The sequence below is a fragment of the Anneissia japonica genome, unplaced genomic scaffold (assembly GCF_011630105.1).
Source record: "Anneissia japonica isolate Jap-2015-1 unplaced genomic scaffold, ASM1163010v1 scaffold287829_len2072220_cov186, whole genome shotgun sequence".
NCBI classification, from domain to species: Eukaryota; Metazoa; Echinodermata; class Crinoidea; order Comatulida; family Comatulidae; genus Anneissia; species Anneissia japonica.
The window spans coordinates 897,109-922,343 of NW_022716075.1; the positions used below are offsets into that span (position 1 = coordinate 897,109).

At 33.9% G+C, this 25,235-nt stretch overlaps 1 protein-coding gene across 2 annotated transcripts in view; it reads right to left on the reverse strand.

Annotated features, from left to right (window-relative positions):
* The window catches only part of LOC117109535 (low-density lipoprotein receptor-related protein 2-like), a 41,638-nt gene that overhangs the window by 1,931 nt on the left and 14,472 nt on the right, over positions 1 to 25,235 (reverse strand). Inside the window, exons 7-33 of one of the 2 annotated variants that reach the window (XM_033251907.1) lie at positions 24,247 to 24,375; positions 23,665 to 23,923; positions 22,628 to 22,756; positions 21,420 to 21,590; positions 20,657 to 20,880; positions 19,889 to 20,149; positions 19,247 to 19,363; positions 18,112 to 18,234; positions 16,888 to 17,010; positions 15,818 to 15,946; positions 14,800 to 14,916; positions 14,217 to 14,333; positions 13,494 to 13,610; positions 13,039 to 13,158; positions 11,492 to 11,608; positions 10,697 to 10,822; positions 10,393 to 10,536; positions 9,659 to 9,784; positions 9,040 to 9,168; positions 8,024 to 8,159; positions 7,667 to 7,840; positions 7,345 to 7,565; positions 6,003 to 6,185; positions 4,268 to 4,405; positions 3,310 to 3,432; positions 2,453 to 2,498; positions 708 to 787 (exon numbers count right to left, since the gene is read on the reverse strand). In XM_033251907.1, the coding sequence (XP_033107798.1) occupies positions 708 to 787; positions 2,453 to 2,498; positions 3,310 to 3,432; positions 4,268 to 4,405; positions 6,003 to 6,185; positions 7,345 to 7,565; positions 7,667 to 7,840; positions 8,024 to 8,159; positions 9,040 to 9,168; positions 9,659 to 9,784; positions 10,393 to 10,536; positions 10,697 to 10,822; positions 11,492 to 11,608; positions 13,039 to 13,158; positions 13,494 to 13,610; positions 14,217 to 14,333; positions 14,800 to 14,916; positions 15,818 to 15,946; positions 16,888 to 17,010; positions 18,112 to 18,234; positions 19,247 to 19,363; positions 19,889 to 20,149; positions 20,657 to 20,880; positions 21,420 to 21,590; positions 22,628 to 22,756; positions 23,665 to 23,923; positions 24,247 to 24,375 (3,879 nt within the window). Of the gene's footprint in view, positions 1 to 707; positions 788 to 2,452; positions 2,499 to 3,306; positions 3,433 to 4,267; positions 4,406 to 6,002; positions 6,186 to 7,344; positions 7,566 to 7,666; positions 7,841 to 8,023; positions 8,160 to 9,039; positions 9,169 to 9,658; positions 9,785 to 10,392; positions 10,537 to 10,696; positions 10,823 to 11,491; positions 11,609 to 13,038; positions 13,159 to 13,493; positions 13,611 to 14,216; positions 14,334 to 14,799; positions 14,917 to 15,817; positions 15,947 to 16,887; positions 17,011 to 18,111; positions 18,235 to 19,246; positions 19,364 to 19,888; positions 20,150 to 20,656; positions 20,881 to 21,419; positions 21,591 to 22,627; positions 22,757 to 23,664; positions 23,924 to 24,246; positions 24,376 to 25,235 lie in introns of both variants that reach the window. The other variant, XM_033251906.1, reaches the window with a different exon arrangement.

Sequence of the window (25,235 nt, forward strand, 5' to 3'; positions counted from 1 at the left end):
AGTAATGAAAGAAATTTCAAAAGTTATATACACTTAATATACAACTACTATTGTAACAAGAAAACTATGTTTAAACCAAATGAGGACAGCAGAAAATCTCTGCATTGTTTGTCTAAAATTTAAGGCTGGTTACAAGCAATGGAATGTCATCACATAATTAAATAACAGTTGCTTTTCGGAGGCTCCAAAAATTTGCCGATAGGGGGTTCCACGTGTCCAATAGAACCAAGGTGCTGACTACAGCCTCAGTTAGGGTCATGGAATAAAAATACCAAGTAGAGTCCATAGGGAGAGTTTTAATGGTTTACCATGGCCCAAAATTGTGCTTTTTTTTATAGAAAAAGCGGCCGTGAATTGTGGAATTACGCAGTATGATAGAAATCTGACCAATGAACATCACGGTTTCACATGACAATCCATCCCATGGGATATTCTAAAAACAAATTTCACGAATTTCCCAATCACGTTTTCCCAAAGGTGTTTCATACATTAAATTTCCACTGCTTTCTCCTCAATATACCACTGATTACAGTCAAATATCTTCAGAAATAAAGCCTCTGATAGCAAATGTTTTGTCCGCAAACATGATGGTGTAAGACCACTCGCTTTAACGAGTGGTCTAAAATGATGGGCAGATTAAAAAAAATATATTGATAACATTTTTTTTTTTGCATAAAATTATAACATAGCCTCTTTTCTGTACTTACGGGAGACTTTTTCATCATCTGTGTTTTTACCAACCTCATTTTCTTCATCACAGATATCCCTTATAGTACCATCATTGCACCTAAAAAAGATAAATATAAAATAAAATAAATAAATGTTCTATAAAATGGTATGAGACAGAATTGGATTGGAATTAAAAATATTAAATATCAGTAGTGCTAATTAAGTACCCAATGAGAACAGATAGACAAGACACAAAAACACACACACACAGAACAACAACAGATACACAAGAAGGACCACCCACATCACTTAAATGAGACTCACAACAAAAAAACATTAGCAGCAAATATACAACAGAACAACACATACATAACATTGATACATTAAGTTGCAAGGTACACACATACACACCAGTGGCGTATCTAGGGGAGGGCGCACGCCCCCAAAAATTACTTGCGCCCCCCCCAAAAAAAATCACGGCCAAGTAGTTAAAAATCACTTAAAACTAGAAATTGCAAATTGCAAGTGAAGTGCTGCGAAGTACAAATGCATATAAATGTTCTTCGAACAAAATTATTTATGCGAGTCAAATGAAAATTATGAATAATAAAACTATAACAAATAATATGAGACACGACCCATTGTCTATATTAGAACACTTCTCATTGGGTAAAAAAGTCATAATTTTTCATTTTTGTCAAAAAGTGTCTATAGTGTGGTGAATTATGGTTTAGGTTTTTTTTAATAAAGTTTCAAAAATTTCTATGTATGTGGAAAATTTAGTTGATTACCAAAGGTTACAATTTTTATTTTGAAGACTGCATGGTCAAGGTAGTGCACATTTTTTTTATGGGGCAAGTTTCCAAGGGCGGGTTTTCTAGTGGCGAGTTGACTGCCAAAGAGTGTTGCCAATGTGCGAGCCAGAGTGTTATTTGATCACAAGTGCGAGACATATCACAAGTGTGAGCCAGCGAGCCATGACGTCACAAGATTTGTGGAGTACAATTCAAAAACAACTATATGTCTAATAATGAATTATTGTGATGTTAAATAAACAATGTTAGCTATCAAAGAGCGACGTTGTTTTTCATTGGACCTTCGTCTTCAAGGCTAGGCCTATACCATCCTAGCTAGTCTAGGCCTAGAGTAGGATAAGGCTAGCATGACATGCAGACGTTGGTACGAGTAGGTTAGTCTACAAACGTCGCCTAAAGTAATTGAATTTACCCGTCAAAACGAAAAAAGGAAACTCCGCTTTTCAGTCGTCTTAGGCACTCGTTTTTTGACAAACAATGACCTTTCAGAGGTCAAATTGCTGTCAAGAATATGAATTGGCTGCTTCGCAGCAATCACCATATTTTGCAAGTTAGTGCCCCTCAGCTGATCATCGAGGCCCCCATCAGCCCCCCCATTTCAAGACCTGTAGATACGCCACTGATACACACATCCCCTATGGGACACGTATGGGCACCCTAACCACAAATGACACACACATCAACAGACACATTCAACAAAACCAAAGACACAACCTTACCAGATACCAACAAAGCAATAGAAACACAGCAGACAAATGCAAAACAGACATTAAAATGGACACGAAACCCAGACACCCAGGAAAAAAACATGGAACTCACACACACACACCCATAAAAATATAGAAAGAAAGGTAATTAATTGTTATCAGAATATTAACATTCACATTTAATTTATTAAAAGGCAATGTACTGTTGGTGGACATTATTGTTATGGGAGAAACTATGTATGATTTACATAATATACTTACAAGCACATATTGTTTTCAATACATTCACCATAACCGCAATTACATGCTATTAAAATAAACAACCTTATAATTATTATGTCACAAATATTGTTTTATTGCTTACATTTTTAGCTAAAAAAATTGGGACAATAATTTGGTTGAAAAGGAGCATGACAAGAATCTCTCCACACATATATTCGTTACATAGTCTCTTAACACATAGATTAGTCGATAGGTTTTAAGAAAGTATTAATAAGTCTAGAAATATATTCATATTAATTTACTCATAAAAAAACATAATGGAAAAGACAGAGACTGACTGTACATTATAGTTAAAATTCATTAAAATAGAGTCAGATTGAAAATACAGTTAAACATCCATCATCATAAGACAAAAAACCACTACAATAAATTGTAACAGCATTTGAAATACCAAAAAAAAAAAAAAAAAGCCATGACAATACTATTGAAAATATTACAAGTTATTACAATTACTTATATTCCACAAATACCCAAGGTAATTTCATGATTCAGGTGGTGGAAAAGTGTGGCCTACGGGGCCACACGCCACCCCCTCCAACCATCTCTGGTTAGAAAACCCCTATTTTGTACAGCCCAACACCCATCTGTCAAAAACAACCCTTACAAAAAGGTCCAACAGGAATAATAAAACTGGGCATAATGTGGTACAAAAGCAGTGCATAGGGTCTTTTTTTGGAAGTACCCCTGGTGAGGTCTTCAGTGTAAAATAAAAAATTCAATTTGGCCCGACCCACTGTTATGCCCACCCCTGACTCAGAGGAACTTGGTCCATTATAGATTAATGATGAAAGTAATTGTTAATTGTTTTGCAAAATAATAAAAGAAACACTTACTAATAATAATTACATCTTCGCAGTTGACACCATCATAATTGTCTAAACATGAGCATTTGTATCCAGATACTGTTCTTGAGCATGTACCACCATTTCGGCAAGGGTTGGAATTGCATTCATCAACTCCTAAAAGACAAGAAATCCGCTTTCCTGTGATCTCAAGTGATGGGATGGATGATTCTATTATGTTTTAGGTAAGTTCTGCAAGTGGGCCAAATTACTGGTTCTTCCATGCAAATATTCACAAAAAAAGAATTTCTATCACATTTCTTTTATTTACATGTTAGAAATAATGTTTTATAACCGTTTAGATATATTTGGTGACAGTGACTACTGGGAGGTTCAGCACTGTTATCTGACTGTATTTTGCTTCTTTGTTTGCACCACTGGAGTGGAGTTGAATAGCTCGGTGGTTAAGATGCTTGCCTTCTGATCCCATGATCCTGGGTTCAATTCCTGTCACAGAAGGACTTTTTCTCACAACTCCACTCTCTAAGCCTCATAAAGAGGCTTGGTTTATAAAGCATGATTCTCATCCTGTAAGTGGCGAGTGTACTTGCTATTGGATGTGAAGGAAATTATAAAAAAAAAAAAAAATTGTTTGTGTATGCAAAAACTAATATATGGTAACACCATACATATTGGGATGAAAAGTTCAAAGAGCACATTAATAATGACCTCACAAAAACTAATGAATAGATTAGATCATTAGTATATAGTAGAGAGGTATAGTGGTCAAAAGAAGAGGTGAGTAAATTTTATGTTAAAAAGACCAAATAAACAAGGTCGCACTCCAATTAAAGACCACTTGTGAAACTGGGGACTACAATGGTCTTTAGTAGCTTTTGTCTCTAATCAGAATAATAGAGACATTTGTTAATTTGGGACCACAGAAAAGTGGTCTTTAATTGGAGGTGGCCTATAATTAGAGAGGTCTTTAATTGGAAGGAGACTATTTTACCTTTAACACAAGTATTTTCATCAATAAATCCAAAGCCATCTGGACAAGCACACTGATAATCCATGTCCTCTGCACCATTTCCTTCAGGCACTATCAGGCAAAGGTGACTACATGGGTGATTTGCACATGGATTTGAAACTGAAGGAAATAAATGTGAACAGAAATTCACTTCTTTGTTTTCGTTGATACATGAATAGTAAAATCAGTGCTGCAAATTGTTATCACTTTAAAGACAGAATAAATCAAATAAGTATAGGACTTACCACTCTGAATAGTATGAAACTACTAAAAGTACTAGTAAAATACAGTTGAACCTCACATACAGCAACCAACCTCAAGTCCTGGAAAGTGGTCGCTTACAAGAGATGGTCCCTTACGAGAATACACAATAAGTATGTGAGGCCCAAACCTAATGTGATGTCAAGTCTCGGGTAAAAATGATAAGTACAACATAATTTGTAATAACTAATATTTTAATAGGGTTTTGCAGCCACATGCAAGTTGTGTTTGTTGACCTGCAAGAGGTACATAATACTACAGGTAAATGAAATTCTTTAAGTTCTAAGTAGTTGTGGCTGCTTATAAGAGTTGGGTGCTGACGAGGGGTAGGCTTCACAAGAGGCATCAAATGCAGTGACTGAACGTGAAACAAAAAAGGCTTTTGCAGACATGCAATCCCTACAAGGCCAACAAGAGGAGTCTGAAAACCTTTTGAGAGGAGTTTTGGGAATGTGAGAGGATTACTATGTTAAATCGCCATCAGAAAAAAATAATTTTTTGCTTCAAGACATGTACCAATGTGATCGGATTTTAAAATATAAACATTTCTTTCCATTTTTTGTACTCGTTGTTTACTACACTGTTGTTGTTATGAAATCAGTAGACTATGGAGCGCTTTACAGTTCAGAGTGCAACTCTGACAGCGTTTTGGCCGATAAAAATTGTTTTTCCGAAATCAGTAGACCGTGGAGCGTGAATTACTTTTTTGTATACAGTTCAGAGTTTTTTCAGGATAAATTGACTGGTCGTCTTCTTATCTAATCAAAGGATTTTATTATTCGGAAATGCGCTATTTAATTCAGCTGGCCGAAATGTGCAAAAAGCGGAAATTTTCTACCCAAAATAAGAGTGTTGAGTTTTGCTTAAATAAACAGAGTAACTCCGCCATAATCAGAGTGCTTGGCATATCTGCTTTAGGCAAGTGGTTGCTTGACAGGTAGTTGCACATTGAGTTTCAACTGTATTACTGAACAGCATAAGAATGCTATAGAAAAGTAGAAATATATTGTACAAATACATTGATTGATACATACCTAGAAAACCATTTATTAATAGTAAATGGTTTTCTAGGTAAAAAGAGCAAATCTTAATTTAGGTGAAACTTTTTATATACCTTGTTCCCAAACGCAGTCTTTAACTGGAGGGAGACCTGTATATAGCATTAAAGCATTTAACCATCCCATTACTACATGGTTTACATTCAACAATAAAAATTTTACTTTTATTTTCTCCCCCATCCGGATGTTTCTGGCAACACCATTTGGTAGATAACAAAACAAATTTTATTTATCATTTCTTCCCTCTGACAATCAAAAAATAAGTTCAAGAAACAAGAATAAATAAAGTCTCGCTTTAGCATAATGTGTGATATTATAACTTTTAATATTTATTTTTAATATTATTTATATGTATTTTTAATTATTTTCTGTAAACAAAATTAAATTGATTTACATACATGAAGGATATCTTTCTTTATGGTATATTTTGAGTGCAGCATGTCGACCAATACTAGGTACTGTCATACTTATGTCACTGCGAAGCTTATCTGAATTTAAGATTTGACCTGCTTCTTTAAAACTACTAGTTGACCAATAGAAATAAATTCCAAAGACATCCATTTGATAAGGGTTTAATAAATCTGTAAAGAAAAAACAATTAAGTACAAGACCATAAATTAAGGAGAAAATAACACATTGTAATGTTAAAATCGTATTGTTCATATTAGGAAAACATAACATATATTTTCTTTTAAATGTGATGAATAATTACTAGTCTATCTTTGTTTAACACTCTGACCGCCAGGGGTTTGGAAAAATGGTATCAGCCACCGCCAGACTTTTTAGCAAATTTTAACACTTTTCCGAAGCTTGTTGAGAGTGCGTATGTGATCAGATTGACATGTAGTGAATACTACAAGAACTACAATCATTTTAGCTTTACAATGGTACTAAACACTTTATTCTAATCACAATCTGTGACCATAACAGTAAAATGAAAATGGAGCATTATGCAATTTCACACAATGAAGCTAAGATAATTGTGATTTCGTGAAAGTAAAGCAATACCGCTCTACGCTAATGTAAACAAATGAATAGGGAAACACTTACGGTCCAGACTGAATATAGTGTTCAAATTTTAGTACATGTCGGTAATTACCCCGTCTATTGGATTCCATAAAAAAAACCAGAAACATGGAGATCTCCATGTTTGGTGGTCAAGTGTTGCGTAACAAAACACGGAGATCTCCATGTTTGGAGGGCAGAGTGTTAACAACCAGCAAATATATGATAGAAATACAAATTTTGTGATATTTATTGAGGAACATACCAGAAGAGGAATCTTTCAAAGAATGAAATAAATGAAAATCAATAGTTCATCTTTGTGAATCAAACATGTTACATATTCCTTTAACAGCGAACAGTTAAAGGTACTATGCTAAAAAGCATTTGTGGCGAATTCAAATGTGAAAACAGATTACAAATTAACTCTCCAACAATATAATGGCCTGTTCCATTATTTTAGAGGGGTGTTCTAGATTACAAAAACAAAAAAAATTTTTTATTTATCCAAGTAAGTATTCACAATGTACAATGAAAGCCTTTTCTTTCTTTTTAAAATGTCTTGTACGTGGAATAGTATAAGATTACGCTCAATTTTTAATAGTTCAGCTTAAATACATTATATGCCAAATTCTTGGTACGAAATAATAATTATAATACATATTTTAATTATAAATAACAAAAAAGAGAACAAAATATTAAAGTGGAAGAAAATACAACACAATACAATAAACTTGCCTCCACCCTTGATGGCTCTGGCATTACTGCCATCGAAATTCATTGAGAAAATCAAGTTCTCCTTCCGGTCAGCAAAATACACAGTCTGGTAGTTAGCGAAGTCAATAGTTAAACCAGTAGGCTCAATTAGGTCACGAGTTACAAGTTCTTCTCGGTTCTCTCCATTCATCCATGCTACCTCAATTTTAGGGAATTCTCCTTGTTCCACCCAATAAATGAGGCTAGGGACGATTAATTGGTTTAAAAAGTTTATATAAAGTAAATTGTTATTGTATGATACTGTATATTATACATAAAAATAACAATCCTATGAATGTCTTACCCTTTTGCAGGATTAACCACAATAGAGAATGGCTTGTCGAGGTCGGTATCCAATAAGATTCTAGAATAGTTTCCATCTTTGTCGGCAACAGATATACTTGGTTTTGCACTAAGAGCACGTCTTCTGCGAGTTTCAAGAATATCCGAATCTCCCCAATCAGTCCAGTAGATGTTCCTAAAAATAACAAAAATTCAAAATATTGCAGTAATTACTATAAAATAAGAATATTAGAGACAGCACAAGGTTGCACACTTTGTATCCAATAATAAGGACAGACACGATAAGTGCGAAAAAACTACGGTATTTCACAATATACAAATTCTCAAAAAATAGACAAGTATACTACAGTGTACTAACCCAGCAACCCAATCGCATGCTATTCCTCTAGGCCGGATCAATTGATCTCTGATCTCTTGAAGCTGACCCCGATTGGTACCTGCTAAGTTAGATCGCATGATTTCAGAGCTTTGAGAATTAATCCAGTACAGCTCACCTGGACAGCAAAGGAAAATGTATGTTAATTTTTTTAAAAGATAGATTACCAATTATGTGGCTGAAAGAAAATGATGTAAATAATAATGGTGAAAGCTCTTGGCAAAATCAAGTTGCCCCGTACTACTCGTAACAAGCATTGCTTTCCCTATTCCTTTTATGACTGTCCCATCGTGGATTGGATTGGGTTTATTTGGTGTAAACACCAAGGATAACCCACAAAAATCTAAAAAAGACTTAATTCCAGCGGGGTCCTTCTGGTGGTGACTGGGCAGTACACCCGGAGACAATCCCGTCGCTTTTTCTAAGAGTGTACTGTGTTCTTGAACGTGTACAATGGCCATAAATGCACCACAGGACCAACAGCTTTTGTAACTCATTAGGGGACCACAGTGGAAATAAGTTGCTTTTCTGTACTTTTCTGTGTTTTTATCCTTGAATGTATTTTACTTATAATTACTTCAGAATGAATAAATAAAAAAAATAAAATAAAATAAAAAAACTTGCATTTCAGCAGTCCAGCTGAAACACAAGGAAAGCAGCGATGGGAATTGAACAGGGCACCAAGAGATCTCAACGGTTCAGCGCACACACAGTGGCTACCACCAGTTTGGCCGACTGAGCTAATCTGCTCTCTTCATTTATGATCATTATTGCTCCCATACCCAACTAAAACATCATGCTCCATTTTTAGCCCTGATGAGGAACTCTAGAAACACTTGGCTGATTGATTAATAGAGTTTTTTTTGTATGGGCGGCCGTTAGGGCCAATATGCTCTACTGGCTCTATTATACTGCGCTCATCAAGCTTCTGAGATTACGAGAACTTGTTTCATTGCCACAACACCTCACCCTACTTCTGTTGTTATGTCATAACTTACTAGTTGTTGCATCATAATCCAAATCTTCTATTCTTCCTTGGTCTGAAGAAAATTCCTCAATTTGTCGAGTGTTGAAGTGATAGAGATTAATGTAAGGTCCATCGGTGAATATAAGATACTCATCTCCAGCTGAAAATATATATGAGAAAAAAACGTAAAAGGAAATATAAAGATATTTCATATAAATAAATGTATTACAGTAAGCATTTATTGATAATTAAATAAATAATAGCAACAAAAACAACAATAATAATAAACAAATGATATGTTGCAAATGAAATTCTCAAAATAGCATTGAATAACCATGACAAAAATAATAGCTATATAATTAGCAAAATAATAATATTAACAAGAATAACAACAATAATAATAATTAGAAATTTCAACTCGATATAGCATAGTACATGATAAGAAAAGTTCAAGAAAGCTGTAGTTCATCACCTGAAGATCTATAGTATAGAAGTTACCTGTGCCACCACCATTCCTTGCTTTGCTCCTTTTAAATGTGTTGAGCAGTAACAATACATATGCTTAAAGTCTATGTACTTTACATTTTAACACAAAATAAATGTAGCTTTAAAACCTAATAAAACACATATTAAATACATTTTTAACTTACTTTCTGGTTTACAATTTGTGCCGTCACTGCTTGCATCAACGTAGCCTACAGCACATTGGCAGCTGTAGTTACCTTTGGTATTCACACACACCTGATGGCATGGGTTGTCATCACACTCATTGTAATCTAATTAAAAATCAAATAAGAAATCAGCACAGCCGGCCCCGTTCATATCCAGCTATGGTGAGATAATTTTAGTGGAAAGAAAGAAAAAAAAAAGATTCCCCAAATTTCCTCGGAGGTTATTTTCAGGCGTTTAGAAAATTTTTTTGTGGGGAATGCCCCCCAGACCCCCTAGGGTAGTGTTTTCTTGATCGGCCCCAATTTCGGTCACCCCCGCCCCCACTTTTTGGACATCTCTGGATCTGTCTCTGACTGCCCATGCGACAAATGTATAATTCTGCACTTGTCAGCCTGATGCACTATATAGTACACAATGTACTACAAATTATTGTCTGACTAATTCTTGCCTACAGTAGCTGTGCCAGGCAACCTATTTGCCTGCCTAGCAACACTACATGCCTGAATAATACTGGGTTACCAGCATACCAGCCTGTCTGTCCGACTACTAGCCTGTCTGTGTATATGTCCAGCAAATTGCCTGTCTATCTGTCTGGTTACCCTCCTGTCTACTTCTTTCTGCATTTTCTCTCTTGCCCATCTGTCTATCACTTTGCATATGTGAAAACTTGCCTATCTGACTAGCTGCCTATAAAATTAAATGGAATACTAACCTATACAGCTGAACTTATCCACATCACTTAGTCTGTATCCCTCTCCACACGAACATGCAAATCCATCTTCTAAATCGGTGCAAACTCTTTCACAATTAGCAATTCCACCAGGCTCGCATTCATTTACTCCACCAGTGTTTTTGTCTGAATAAAAAAGAAAAACAACATATAATGACAACAACAATAAAATAATAAACAATAACAAATAATAATTACAGCAACTATGGAACTTGGAAGAGACAGACATGTAAACAATACATTATGACAATTGCTAATAATTTGTCAACTGCAATTTTAAACTTACGGCAACCATGTTCATCTGAGTTATCACCACAATTATCAAACGTGTTGCAAACATCAATTACTGGCACACACCGAGAGTTCTCGCACTTAAACTCGTCTGGTTCGCAAACCTTTGGGTGAGGAATGCCTGAAGAAGATCAAAGTTAACATAAATAAGTAATTTTTCTATTTAGTGTTTCAAATTAATTCCAGGCATAATTACTAGCTGCCGGATTTAAGCTCCATTTACACTAGACACGATAATGACACGACATATCATCGCGTTATTTATATTCTTCAACACTGAGCACTTTTTTATAGTGTTGTTATCGTGTCTAATGTAAACGTAGCTTGAAGCTGGGCATTACTGCCATCATAAAACGACCGTATGACCTTCGAATCCAACTCTGCTCTCAGTGAGCCTTAGAGGACACGACATTATTTGCGGATCAATAAAAACGATCCGTTCCGCACGCGTTGGCTGCCGGGCGCAGTGAGTACTTGGCTTAATGCAACAATAAAACCTGTAACTGTACATTATACCACTGTCTCAGTGCATCTTGAAAGTTAAGAAAAAGTTAAGAACAACAGAATTTAACCAACTAGTAGAACTTGTGAGACGCTCTGTGCTACCTTCATGATTGTGCAAGACTGCAATTTAACTCATCAAATTGCCTAAAATCCAATGAAGATACGTTTGCTATAACATCAACATGCTTGATAACCAATGAAATTTGTATAATAGTAATTATCAAAAATCATAATAACACATATATTTTCCCCAAATGAAGTTCCTCTAAAAAAAATGTTGACTTACAAGATGTGTCCGTTTCATCAGAACCATCGTCGCAATCCTCAAAACCATTGCATTTCAAGATACTATGTATGCAAGAACCGGTCGATAAGCATGTAAATTTATCTGCAGGGCATTCAGCTGAATAATTCCAATGTAAAAAAAAACAAAAACCCATAAATTCTTTGATAAAAGAATCATAACAATATTTATTTTGTTTATTTCCTTCACATCCAACAGCAAGTACACTTGCCAATTACAGGATGGAATGATGCTTCATAAATCAAATCTCTTTTGAGGCCTAGGAATTAGAGTTGATTTTAGTCACCAGAAAAAGTCCTGCTGTGACAAGAATTGAACCAGGACCTGGGATTAGAAGGCAAGCATCTTAACCACTAAACCATTCAACTCCAAAAGAAGATTGATACTAAAAAAAAAAAATTATTCAAGCAAAAATGAGGCTTGCCATTCTAAAAACCAGCGTACTGTCACCAAAACTGTTAACTGAGTATTTAGCATAAAGAATGTGGCAGCATATAATTAAGTATAGAGAAGCCATAATACTTTCACTCAGAGCTTTGGCAATAATAAGTTGATTCAAGTAAAATGACCCATCAGTTTAAAGCTTATTATGTGGAGAATAATAAGAATACAGAAGAAATCTTCCATTGAGACTATTCAGAAGACACATATATTGGTATATGAATAGTGATGTGTTACTTCGTATAAATACAATCTTATAAATTTTGAATAAATAACCATGGAGATTTCTTGTTGTGTATTTTCATATAAGATTCTAATTTATACTGTATAGCCTGTACCCTGTTACTCATGATTCTATCTTTAGCACATTCAATAGAAAGCTCAATATTTAAAAAAAGAATATTTTGGTGATTAACCTTGCACTCGAATCATGAAACAATATTAGGAACATATACAACTTTTGTAGTTTTAATTACTGTACATATCTGTTAATTTCATATCTTAAATGAATTACTCTTTGCATTGCAAATTATTGCTATTATTCAACGGTAACTTATTCTTAGGTTTAAAATAACAGAAGAATCATTATACGACAATATGCCAAAAACCGCTACTAAAGGGACACTTTCTTGGTCCCCTAAATAATGATTTTACTGTATATTAAAAATTCAATTTTCATTTTTGGGTCACTCATGCCTGTTTTGGGATGGCAACCCTCAAATAACAGGAAGATAAAGACTGGTCTCAGAAATGGGGTGAATAAAACTTTAGAACTTTTAAAAATGAATTCTGTTTGAAAGGAAATTGGCATACATCTTGTCATTCAGAGATTGAGTGATATCACATTTTTTCTATTGACATGAATTCAACCTTTGATCCATGTATTAAGGCCTATTTACACACAGTGCAGTTGCCTGTATGGTAATTGTTGTCATGCGCTGTGTGAATGGATTGTACTATATTACACACTATGCTTTGAAAATTTCCAGTGGGCGGGGTAGGGGAGAAAACTGGTGTGCAAGCTTTTTTTCGAGGGTGGGGGGCTTTGCGCACCATAGCATCCTGGTAGATATGCCACTGTCACTTACCACAGTTTTGTTGTTCATCACTATTATCACCACAGTCATTATCTCCATCACAAACATACCTTACAGGAACACAGACATCATTGCTACAACTAAATTCACCCTCATTGCATTGTGTGCTATCTAGAAATATAAGAACATGCAATATGTGAAATAACACTCGTTGACACATGCTGGGACAATCGGTCGGTTCTATTTTTGTCATAGGCATGTTCTTAAGGGAACAATGGCAATTAGTCATTTTATCCAGGAAATATTGACGAAATAGACTAAAATAACTTGTAATGTGTAAAATACTATCCATAATAAAGAAAAAATATGAAATTTTCGACACTGAATACAAAATAATTATGCTGCATGTATAATTTTGCAACAGGCACAAACATAAGAGATTTGGGTTTTTTTTTGAAAAGAAATTTGATAATCTGACATATACGATAATAAATATATTTACTTACTGCAACTTGCTTCATCATCGCCACCGAAACAATCGGGATAACGATCACAAACATATGCATCTGGGATGCAGTGTCCCGACGCACATTGGTGGAAATTGAACCCACAATCTCTTTCACCTTTGGAATTGAAAATAACCAAGCATATCACGAGCACACTTTGAGAAGCATATCATGAGCACAATTTGTGAAAGTTAAAAACATGCTTTATAAATAGAATCATCATAATCTATTTTAATAGTTTATTTGTTAATGTTCAAATAAAACAAAAGTTTCTTTATCACCATCTTTCACATTCACCTATTACCACTATCATCACTAATTGTCATCATCATATTGGGAGGTGCTATATAAATATTGAATTATTTTTATATCAGTATAACATTCATCCTTATCTTAGTTATTAACTTCTTTATTAACTTCTCTGATTTCCCAGCCATCTACGGTGATCTGGTGTGAATATGACTATTCCAATTGGAGAAGTAACATGACTGTATTTAAAGGTTATTCAGTTACATAGAGTCCGCTAAATGAAGCTCTTGAGAAGGCAGCGAAAGCTACAGTACGCTAAACCATTTTATACTAATATTCTATTAACTCATTAGCAATCATTTCATTAATACCATAAAGCAATTTCAGCCCGCAAGCAACTCATTTCACTTAAATATGTAAAGTTTGAAATGTATATTGAACTAAATAAAAAAAAAAAATATAAGAAATTCTTACTGCACTTTTCTTCATCAGATCCATCTGCACAATCCTCTTCGTAATTACAAATTTGATACCAAGGAATGCAAAAACCAGTCGAACATTCATGCTCACTTTCACTGCAGGCTCTATAGTCTGAAATATCAGGTATAACTATTACCAGATGAAAATCACAAGATGAACCCCAGTGATACTAGATAAACCCCTGTAATACCAGATAAACACACTTATACTAGATGAACACCTGTCATAGATAAATGCCTGGTAGTACAGGTGTTTATCTATAATATAATACATTTATCTGTAATACCTGATGAACACCTGCAATACCAGATGAACACCTGCTAGTACAGGTGTTTATCTGTAATACCAGAAGAACATCTGCAGTACCAGATGAACACTTGTAACAACTGATGAAAACCAGTAATATCAGATGAACACCTGCGATTACCAGATAAACAAATTTTATACTTTGATGCCATCTTTGATATATATCAGATGAACACCTATAATACCAGAATTATTATCATATCAAAAGAACATCAGTTTATATATAGTAGGCCTACATTTTTTTTGGACTTGTCAAAATCCTATAACTTACTGCAGTTAACTTCATCTGTATTATCACCACAATCATCATCATAATCACACTGCCATCGTAAAGGAATACATTTGTTATTACTGCAACGGAACTCATCTGGACTGCAAGTTCGAGCCCCTACAGAAAACAAAAAGTTTTCATTTAAAAAAAAAAAAGGTGGCAGTCAATATTGTATATCATGTATATCATGTGATCAACCAACATTTAGTAAATTTTAAAATTTGATATACAATATTTGATACCTGCTGCTCTTTTTATACATAAAAAAAAAAATATATATATATTTGGTAGAAACAGTAGGCATAAAACATGAACTGTATTATTAATAACAATAATAAATTAATAATAATAAAAATAAATTAATAACTAGACTTTTAGTTGATACATAGGGTCCAATAGTTTTCCACACCGAGAAAATTTTGAAATTCTCAAAATGGCCTGAAACATGCTTTAAATTGGTCCAAAAGTGATCTTCAAGTCAAAAATTATTTTGAGCATTTTCAAATTTTAACAGTCACATTTGCGCACACCATGACGCACAGGAAAATTTTCAAATTTTAACAGTCACGTTTGCGCACGCCATGATGCACAGGAAAACGGTGATGAAAACAGAAAGGTTACTGTTGATAGGAAGTATGCTTGTGTCAAGATTCATGGAATATTGCCCATTGGTTAGGAATTTATGATCAATCCTAAAATTTCACAAAATGGCACGTAGATGATGTCACATGACTGTGACGTCACCCAAAACACTTCACATGCAAAACACTTCAGATGTATATTAAATGCTAGCCAAATAGCCTTTGTCGTTGAGAAAAGCCGCAAACAAAAAAAAGGAGGAAAAGAATAAAAAAAAAAAATATGGAAAAGAATAAAAAAAAAAATATATAAAAATCTTAAGAAAAACAATAGGAGATATGCTGTCGCACCTAATAATAATAACAATAATTATAAAATGGTGCACCATCATTAAAAAACGTCATAGAATAATATCATAATATTAATAATATGAGCTTACTGCACATGGAGAACCATTCATCAGAACCACCACTACGGCAATGGTCAATACCATCACACACGGCATATTCAGGAATACAACGATAGTTATTGACACATGAAAACCAACCAGTAGGACAAGTCCCACTCTCTGTAAGGACACAAATGGTAATTTTAAGATTTAATGTCTGGAAAATGACAAACAATCATAAAATATTGCAATAACATATAAGCTATTGACTTGAGCATAGAAATCACTGAATTAAAAAAATGTGTACCATGATTATAATAATGATGATTTTAAGTAAAATTACACTTTCATTTTTGGCTAATTAGCGTACCCATTACCACAAAAAATGGAAATGTCAGAAAAAAATAAGATAAGTTTTTCTTTATTTGTATTATGCCTGATGCTGCCTTGAAATCTCCAAAAATTAGAAACGTATATTTCTTCCTAATTATAAGCATTTTTACACTGTTTATATTCATCAATAAAATTTTATTTTTATTTTCTCCTCCGTCTAACTATTTGCTAAATATAAATATATTTTATTTTTTTGCACCCTCCTCTGACGATCTTTAAGAAAAGAGATCGAGAAACAAGGAATAAAAAAGTCTCACCTAATTATAAAAAAATGATAAAAACCTAAGTGTTTCTATCATTTTTTTGCAGTAAATATTTTCTAAATACACTAATTTTCAGGGGTTACAGCCCAACAAGGTCTAATAAAGTCTTCTATAACTAATTCAATGCCAAACATTGAGTTATTAAATTGCTCTTAGATTTAAAACTATTAGTAAAAGTTGAAAACAAAGAGTATTGAAAGGCAAGAAAGCACAGTCTGTCCATTATGTGCACAAGCGAACGATAAGCCATCAACACACAGTTTGAATGCAGTCATTACAGCTATGGGAATATACCCGCTAGCATCAGTTTGTTTGTTTCTTTAGTTTGTCCTCCGGATACTTATTGCAAACGCTTCTATCCAGTAGGAAGGTCCAGAGGGTCCATGGCGTAACTAAGGGCATGATGTATTTTCACACAGCACTGTGCTTTCTTATCTTTCTATACTACTCTTTGGTGAAACATACGGCATATGTGATGAGGCTCATCACTGCTATCACCACAATCATTGTCAAGATCGCAGTACCAGGAATCTGGGATGCAGTATCCATTGTCACATTGGAAGTACCCAAGAGAACAGTTTCTGTTATCTGTTGAAGGAAAATGAAGAAATATTCAGAGTATACAAGATTCAAGATTCATTGATTTGTCCATAAAACAAGGTTTCGTAATCTCAAAAGCTCCGATGAAGGCAGTATAATAGAGGCAGTAGAGTATATTGGCCGTAACGGCCGTCCATACAAAAAAGATCCCACAAAAGATCTATTAATCAAACAGCCGGGTATTCCTAGAGCTCCTCATCGGAGCTAAAAATACAAATGTACATTAAAATAAACATTTTTTTGTTTGTACAATTTAAAATATTGACTTATCATAAAACCTCCAATTGAACCCCCGGGCTTCTTTTTTTTACCTTTGAATGGTCTTGTTTTTAAGGTGGGCTTCCTTTTGAGGCTACTTTTGTAAAGAAAGAGGCTTCTTTTCAAAATGAATGCTGTAAATTTTTTTAATTTGTACTATAAAACAATAAATAAGGCATCTGTAACATCAATCTGTATCATGAGAATGTATTTAACGGGTAATAAAACACTGAACCTACTGTATAAACCAAGCTTGTTTTTAATTAATTTTGTTTTTTAAAATTCATGTACAGTGTATGTACTCTACTATCTTGAAAAGGAGCCTATGCTATCTTGAAAAGAAGCCCATGGGCTTCTTTTCGAGGCTAATTTTGCTAAAGATCGGGCTTCAATTCAAATGGGCATCAATTCGAGGTTTTACAGTACAGTATATATTAGGTAAAATATGAAATATATACAATATGTTAAAATATTCAATGTTAAAAAGGATATTGAGTATCATTGTAAAAATAATTATATATTATAGAGTTGAAGAGTGAACATAGCATGTACAATCAAATGGACATTTCCTGAGTGTTAACCTTAACTGTTCAATCAAAACAGGATCAGGAATATGCGCATGTCTCAAAAAATACATGTTGTCCCAGATATTTATGTGTTTCTGAATGTTGTTACACAGCAATATAAATAAACCAAGAATGGTCATACGAAATTCAATAAGATACATATATATTTTATGCAAATGATGTGTACAATTATAATTTTAATTACTGTATACTTAATATTCACATAAAGACCACCTCTTTGTAATTTAAGTAATTCTCAACTTACTGCATGTCACCGCGTGTTCATCAGAACCATCAGCACAATGTTTTCTTTGCTGGCAGACCTCTTGCTGGTTGATACATTGTCCGTTGTTACAGCGGAATTCCCAAGGATTACACTCACTGGTGTCTGCAATCAAGTACACATTATCCTACTGTAGGTTTTAGATTGATTTAAATGTGATATGCCCATATTTGGGTGTAATATGCCATCAATGCCCATATATGGGCTCATCACACAAATTTGTCACATAAAAGTTGATAGTGTGAACAGATTAGATTAGATTAGATTGACATCATTGATAGAATCTAATTACAATACTAATATTTGTAAAATCAACACCATTATTGGTATTATTTTCATTAGAAATTGTAAATAAATAGTAAAGGATTATTATTATTATTATTATTATTATAAGAATTACTGTATTATTATTATTATTATTATCATTATTATTGGTTAAATAAAGAATTAACACTTGAAACTAAATGAAGTTATTTGATCATGATTATTCATGGTGATACTAATGATGATGATGATAAAGATGAGGATGATAGTGCTAAAAATAGTGACGGTAATGACAATGATGATGCTAATGATGAAGGTGAAAAAGCTGATAACATTGATGGTGGTAATGATAATGATGATCATGATCATGACAATGATGATGATGATGATGACGATGATGATGATAAGCAAGGCTTGAAATAACCAGTGACTTGTAGTTTACTGGGCTAAATTGTTCACAGGCATGGACCAACTCACTCAAAATATTCCTTCTCCCCAAAGGGTAACTTATAATGTGCCATCACCTGTCATAGGTGAACTTTCGTCTGTCCACGACAGGGGCCGGATGAACAGGAACACCAGAGTATCTCTGTATGTTTCTCGAAGGATGTGCTGAGTTCTTTAAAGTGCACCTGAGCCAGTTGTGTCAGTAATGATAATGATGGTGATGATGACAATGAGATGATCATAATGAAGATGATGATGATGATGCTAATGACTAACTAAAGCAAAGATGACAATGTGTGATGATTTAAATATTATACTGGAAATAATAATGATGATTAATAATAATAATAATAATAATAATAATAATATAGAACAAAATAATAATCAGTAATAATATTTTAATTACCACAATGATCCTCGTCTGAATGATCACCGCAATCATCTTCATCATCACATAAAAAGTTGGCTACAATGCATGCTCCATTATCACATTGAAACTGACCTGGAGTGCATGACCTATGGGCTAAAAATAGAAAACCAAGAAAATCAAAAGCACTTCTACAAATGATAGCTCATATATATAATAACACTAGAGTGTGCACTTGTTCAAGTGCGTATCTTGCCACTTTTAAACCCAAAGACTATTCACCTATTCTTTATCTGTACTGCTCAACTAAATTTTATAAATATTCCTTAATTAGTTTTTGCATTTAAGCTCTGACTTCTCTATTCCAAGGCATCAGTTAAACTTACAGTCAAGTAAAAGTGAGGCTTGTCATGCCAAAACCAGCATCAGAGAAAACTTGAATATTTACTTTTTCAATATAATCACATTCTCCACACAATAATCTTTAAAATGATAGATCATCTACTGGAATCAACTTACTATATGCCAAAGTTATGCATAAAAGTATTACAGATTTTCTATGTACTAAAGTATACATTACTGCCACATTCTTATGCTACTGTAATTACTCAGTTTAACAATCAGTGACAGAACGCTGGTTTTTAGGATGGCCAGCCTCAAGCATTTTAAAGAAATACTCACCACATGTATCAGGTTCATCTGAGCCGTCGTGACAGTCAAGCTCACCGTCGCACATCCAGTATGAAGGTATACATTTGTCATTGTCAGTGCATTTAAACTGCTGATTAGTGCACTGTGCCTCACAGGTTTTTCTATCAGGCCTCAACTCAAAGTTATTTGGACATGCGCACGAAAAGGTTGTATGTCCTTCGATGGTCGATGGAACAAGAAGACATAGGTGACTACACCCGCCGTTATTGGCACCACATGGGTTATTGATAGCTGAAAAATAAAACCCAAAATATTTAAATTATTTTTTTGAGTTTCCTATCAAAGTCATAGAGAGGAGTAAATGGGTACCAGATAGATTCAAATTTCATAGAGAAAAATTTCAATAAATTCAGTAAATATATCTGGCTAAAATCTCACACGTAAAAATGTAAATTCTATCTTCAATGAAATAAACAAGGAAATATGGATTAGGTCCTTAGAAACCACTGAAGGCTGCAGTTGCACCTACTATGACTCACTTTGAATGGTGCCTGCATACTTTTTTAAGGGCAAGTGCTATTATGTACATTGGATCAATGGATTTAGGTTAAATCCGGAGGACAAAGTAGTGTATTATTCAAGCAAGAATAACACTGACAGGTTTCCCTCTCGCACCAATGTCAGTCCTTACCACTGCGCTAACTTCCCTATTAGCCAGACTCCACATAGGCTACATAATGTTGCCAATCCCACATTAAGCCAAATGACAAACCTCAGCCATACATCTGTGCTACTTACTTGTATCTTGTCGCAGAGGGTGAACTACATGTATATCAAATGGCCGGTGAATCGTAGTTTTTAGGATTTCGGCATGTCTTCCATTCAGTTTGTTTGCCCTGTTAATAGTCTTAACATTCCAGTCAGTCCAATAAACGTAATCTTCAAAAACAGTGACAGCAAACGGATGACCCACGCCCTCGTCCAGAAGTAGTGTAATACCAGTTCCATCCAAATTTGAATAGCTATGTTTTGAATTCAAAATCGACAATATTATTATTAAAATTATAATCTTATGAGTTAGTATTTCTTAAGCCAGTAGTACGTACTGTTACTATTATCAGTAACATGTGCAAGAATTGGAACGAGGGAAGGGGCCCCCCAGAAAGGCAATGTTACGGATGGAGGCTCGAGGCACCCATGTTGGGGCTAATCCTGGTTCCTGACTTCTGACTGGGGCCCCCTAAATCTGAATGATTATTCCTATTACTACTACTCTTACTGTACTACACTATTACAATATTATTATCATCATTATCATTATTAATATTTATTATATCATTTTTGGTTACTATCTACCTGCAATGTACAATAAGCAATAACTACAGAATGACTCAAATTGAAAAAATTCAATTTCAATTCAATTTATTCCACTTGTTCAACACACGGTATACAGATGAAAGGAGTATATTAATAGGCCTAACAAATTAATTGAGTGGTTTGTAGTAATATTAATATTACTATTGTCTTACAATCAATTGATATGTAATGTAACAATACTTACACTATATGGTCAAGGTGAGCATCAACCCAGTAGAGCTTATTGGTTGCAAAACAGATTGTCAGCCCATTTGGCCAGCCAACCAGATCGTCATGAAACTCTATTGGATTTGATCCATCCATACCCGCTCTTCCGATGTATGGTCTTAATCCCCAATCAGACCAGTACAGGTAGCTGTTAGGTAATTATATTAAACATATTATGATATTTTGGTCATTCTTTCCAAATACAAATTACACACTGACATTCATGTTGTATGTATTTCAAAAAAACATATACCACTCACATCAAACCCAGTGCATCAAGAAACTGAGCATCTGTGATCAAATGAAAATATACAATTACATACAAAGCAATATAGGCAACACACACACAAAACAGTTAAACAAGGTGCTCAACATCTTTATGAAAACACACTTCGATTGGATTGGATACAGGAGAGGATCCAATGGGGCACAAGGGCGAGGGGGAAATATATTAATAAAAATGTTATCGCATTACCACTGCCATCTTCAGCATAAATAAACTACTCAAAATCAGTCAGTAAAGTGCAATACATTAAATTATAAGCACCGAGAAATTTAACTGTAAAAAAACAATTTTGAGGCCTTTGTAAGTAAGGATGAACTGAACCGTTAAAATGAATGACATGAATAACGATGAACAAATAAAATGGAATGACAAGGTTAAATTAACATGTAAACGTTTGTTTGTGGGCTCACATTGTGTGAGTAATGCATCCTTGATTTTAGTGGTTACAGCGGCACACAGGCTATAGAAACATCTTTCATTGCATAATTCCATGCATTTGGGGAGCAGTTGAGGAGTTTAAAGATGTGCAAGTTTTTGTACATTTCCATGTGTTTATTAAGTGCTTGCGGCTAATACTATTAATATTACTCCTACTCCTTATTATCATCATTATCATTATTATTTATTATTAGAAGGTTTTGAAATCTTACGAAAATGATAACAAATACGTTATTATCATTATCATCATTCGTGCCTACAGTAAAACATTCATTATATTGTATGAGATTAATATTATCCTTGATTCATACAAAAGGCATGAATCGCCTACATTGTGGCAGCTAGGATACTGTAGGGGAAGAGTTGTCTAAAAATTGTCTAAAAAAATCAGGCTATCTGTATCAGTATAAATAAAATCTAAATAACTCTGATTGTTTTATTGCTTTCTGGGACATACTCACCCATCCCTTGGATCAACAATTATTGCTCTAGGATCAAACAGGTTATCTCGTATAAGTGTTTTTCTGGATGTCCCGTCTAGATTGGCAACCTCTATCATATCTAAGCCACGGTCAGTCCAATACAGCTTCCTGTGAAAAAACAGAAGTTCATATGGGTTAAAAGTGGTTGATACTAGAAAATAATAATAGTATTTAAAAACATTGCTTTGTATGGGCAGACAAAACCTTTAGGTATAAGAACTCCTTTGTTCTGAGCCCCTTCTCTTTCATTTTTGTAATACAGTTAAGCTTACCTTAGTCGACTTTGCCTACCTCAATCTTATTTTACATGCCATATTGTTGTGTTTTCCATTAATTAACGATCTGTAAGTCAAATTCTATCGAAGTTGAACAAATTTTTAATACCATTTTGGATTTTAATTAGTTCAACTGTATTTGGTAAACTTGGAGAAAATATTATAATATATTATTATCGAAGTAGATTGTGTTAATTCGTGAAATCACAGTAGCACGTCAAAATGTCAAAAATTATATAAGAAAGTATAATACATACTCCAAGTATTGAAATACACGCCATCGTGTTGGGATTCAATATTTCGACATTAATTATGTCATCATCAGGAATATTATTATATCATCAATACTTAATACTGAATTTAAAACTTATTTTATTGACAAATGATACTCCCGTTAATTCACGTTAAAAATTGAAAAAAAAAAAATAAAATCTTTATATAATTCTTCGCTCACATCACAAACTAACACAATTAAATTCAATTGTGTTAGTTCGTGAAATCAAAAAAGCGCGTCAAAATACGCGCTGTTGTCGTTAAGGACTTTTTGTGTGGTAAAGAATACAAAATTGCTTGACAACCAATACGCCCTGGTTTTGACGCGCTACTGTGATTTCACGAACTAACACAATCTACTTCGATTGTGTTAGTTCGTGATGTGAGCGACGAATTTATCATAATTTATTGTATTTTTCCAATAATATTTCTATCAACATTCAATAACAAAAACAAACTTAGGCCTACCTGCCAACCCAATCAACAGCAATGCCTTCCCCCTCCTGAATATCGTGTGTGACGACTGTCAGCCGTGCAGATCCATCTAGCTTTGAACGTATGATTTGCTGTGCTATGTAGTCTATACTGTACATCTCACCACGAACTATATCAAAGTCAGTTGCGGCAACAAGATAGAATTCATCGGACAGGAGTTTGTAGTCATCCCCATCAAGGCCAAGTTGGCGAACATAGTATCGATTACTAAATATTAGGTAGGGCTCCGTATCTACAACATAAACACATTTTTTTCAACTCTGTCATAATAATTCTAATTGCATTAATTTTACTTGTTAATCTCTTATACTGTTGAATCATAAAATTCATCTGTTGTCGTCGTGGTAAAGAATAAAATATTGCATGACACAACCAATATGTGCTTACAGTATTTCAACGCACTCTTATGTTTTCACCACACAAACTAACCCCATTTACTTTATTGTGTTAGTACGTGATGCAAGCGATGATATATTTTATGATTTATTGTTGTGTAAATAAAAATATGAACAAACAAAATCTTAGCTAGCTTTGTTTTAACATAATATACTTTACCATCAATATGTATACAGCTTCCAGCAGTCATTAAATTATAACCAGCAACACACCCACATGAATGTGATCCAACTAAATTAATACACGTCTGACTACACACCCACGGTTCCTCCAAACATTCATTTATATCTGAAAAATCAGAAAAATGTTTTGTTGTAATACAAAATAATTTATTTGCAGCTTGCTGTTCCAAAACCAGCATACTGTTGCTAATTGTTAAACTGAGTACTTAGCAATGCCCCAGTATTTTATACTTTAGAATAAAGAAGCCATAATACTTTTACTCATAAATTTGTAAAAACAGTAAATCAATTCTAGTAAATGACTTACCATTTTAAAGATTATAGTGTGGAAAATACGAATATATTAAAAAGTTCTGGCCACTGATGTTGGTTTTGGCATGGTAAACCTTATTTTTTGTAGTACATGTTGCATTTACAGCCCTTCAAATCCTAAAGTAATTCATTTATAATCTGGACAAAACTCCTTTGGATTAAAACAAAAATCTAAGTAACCGGTATTAAGTTTGACAAAAAAGAAAAAAAAAAAAAAAAAAAAAAAAATGGCCTGCCTAACTTTACTCTTGGTAAAATGACCTGTACTAAGTTTTTATTGAGCAAAAACAAGCACAAGAGGAACATTAGCTGGGCTGGTCTTGAGCATATTTAATGTGCCAAAATAAATTTATTTAAAGGCATAAATTAAATTACTTCTCAAAGCAGGACTAAAATTCTTGCACAGCTTTCTTTCAAGCCTGAGATTCAGTTATTCATATAGCACCTTTCTATGCAGATACGAAGCGCTTTTGACCCTGGTCATCGGGATTATAGTGTGGAAAATACGAATATATTAAAAAGTTCTGGCCACTGATGTTGGTTTTGGCATGGTAAACCTTATTTTTTGTAGTACATGTTGCATTTACAGCCCTTCAAATCCTAAAGTAATTCATTTATAATCTGGACAAAACTCCTTTGGATTAAAACAAAAAT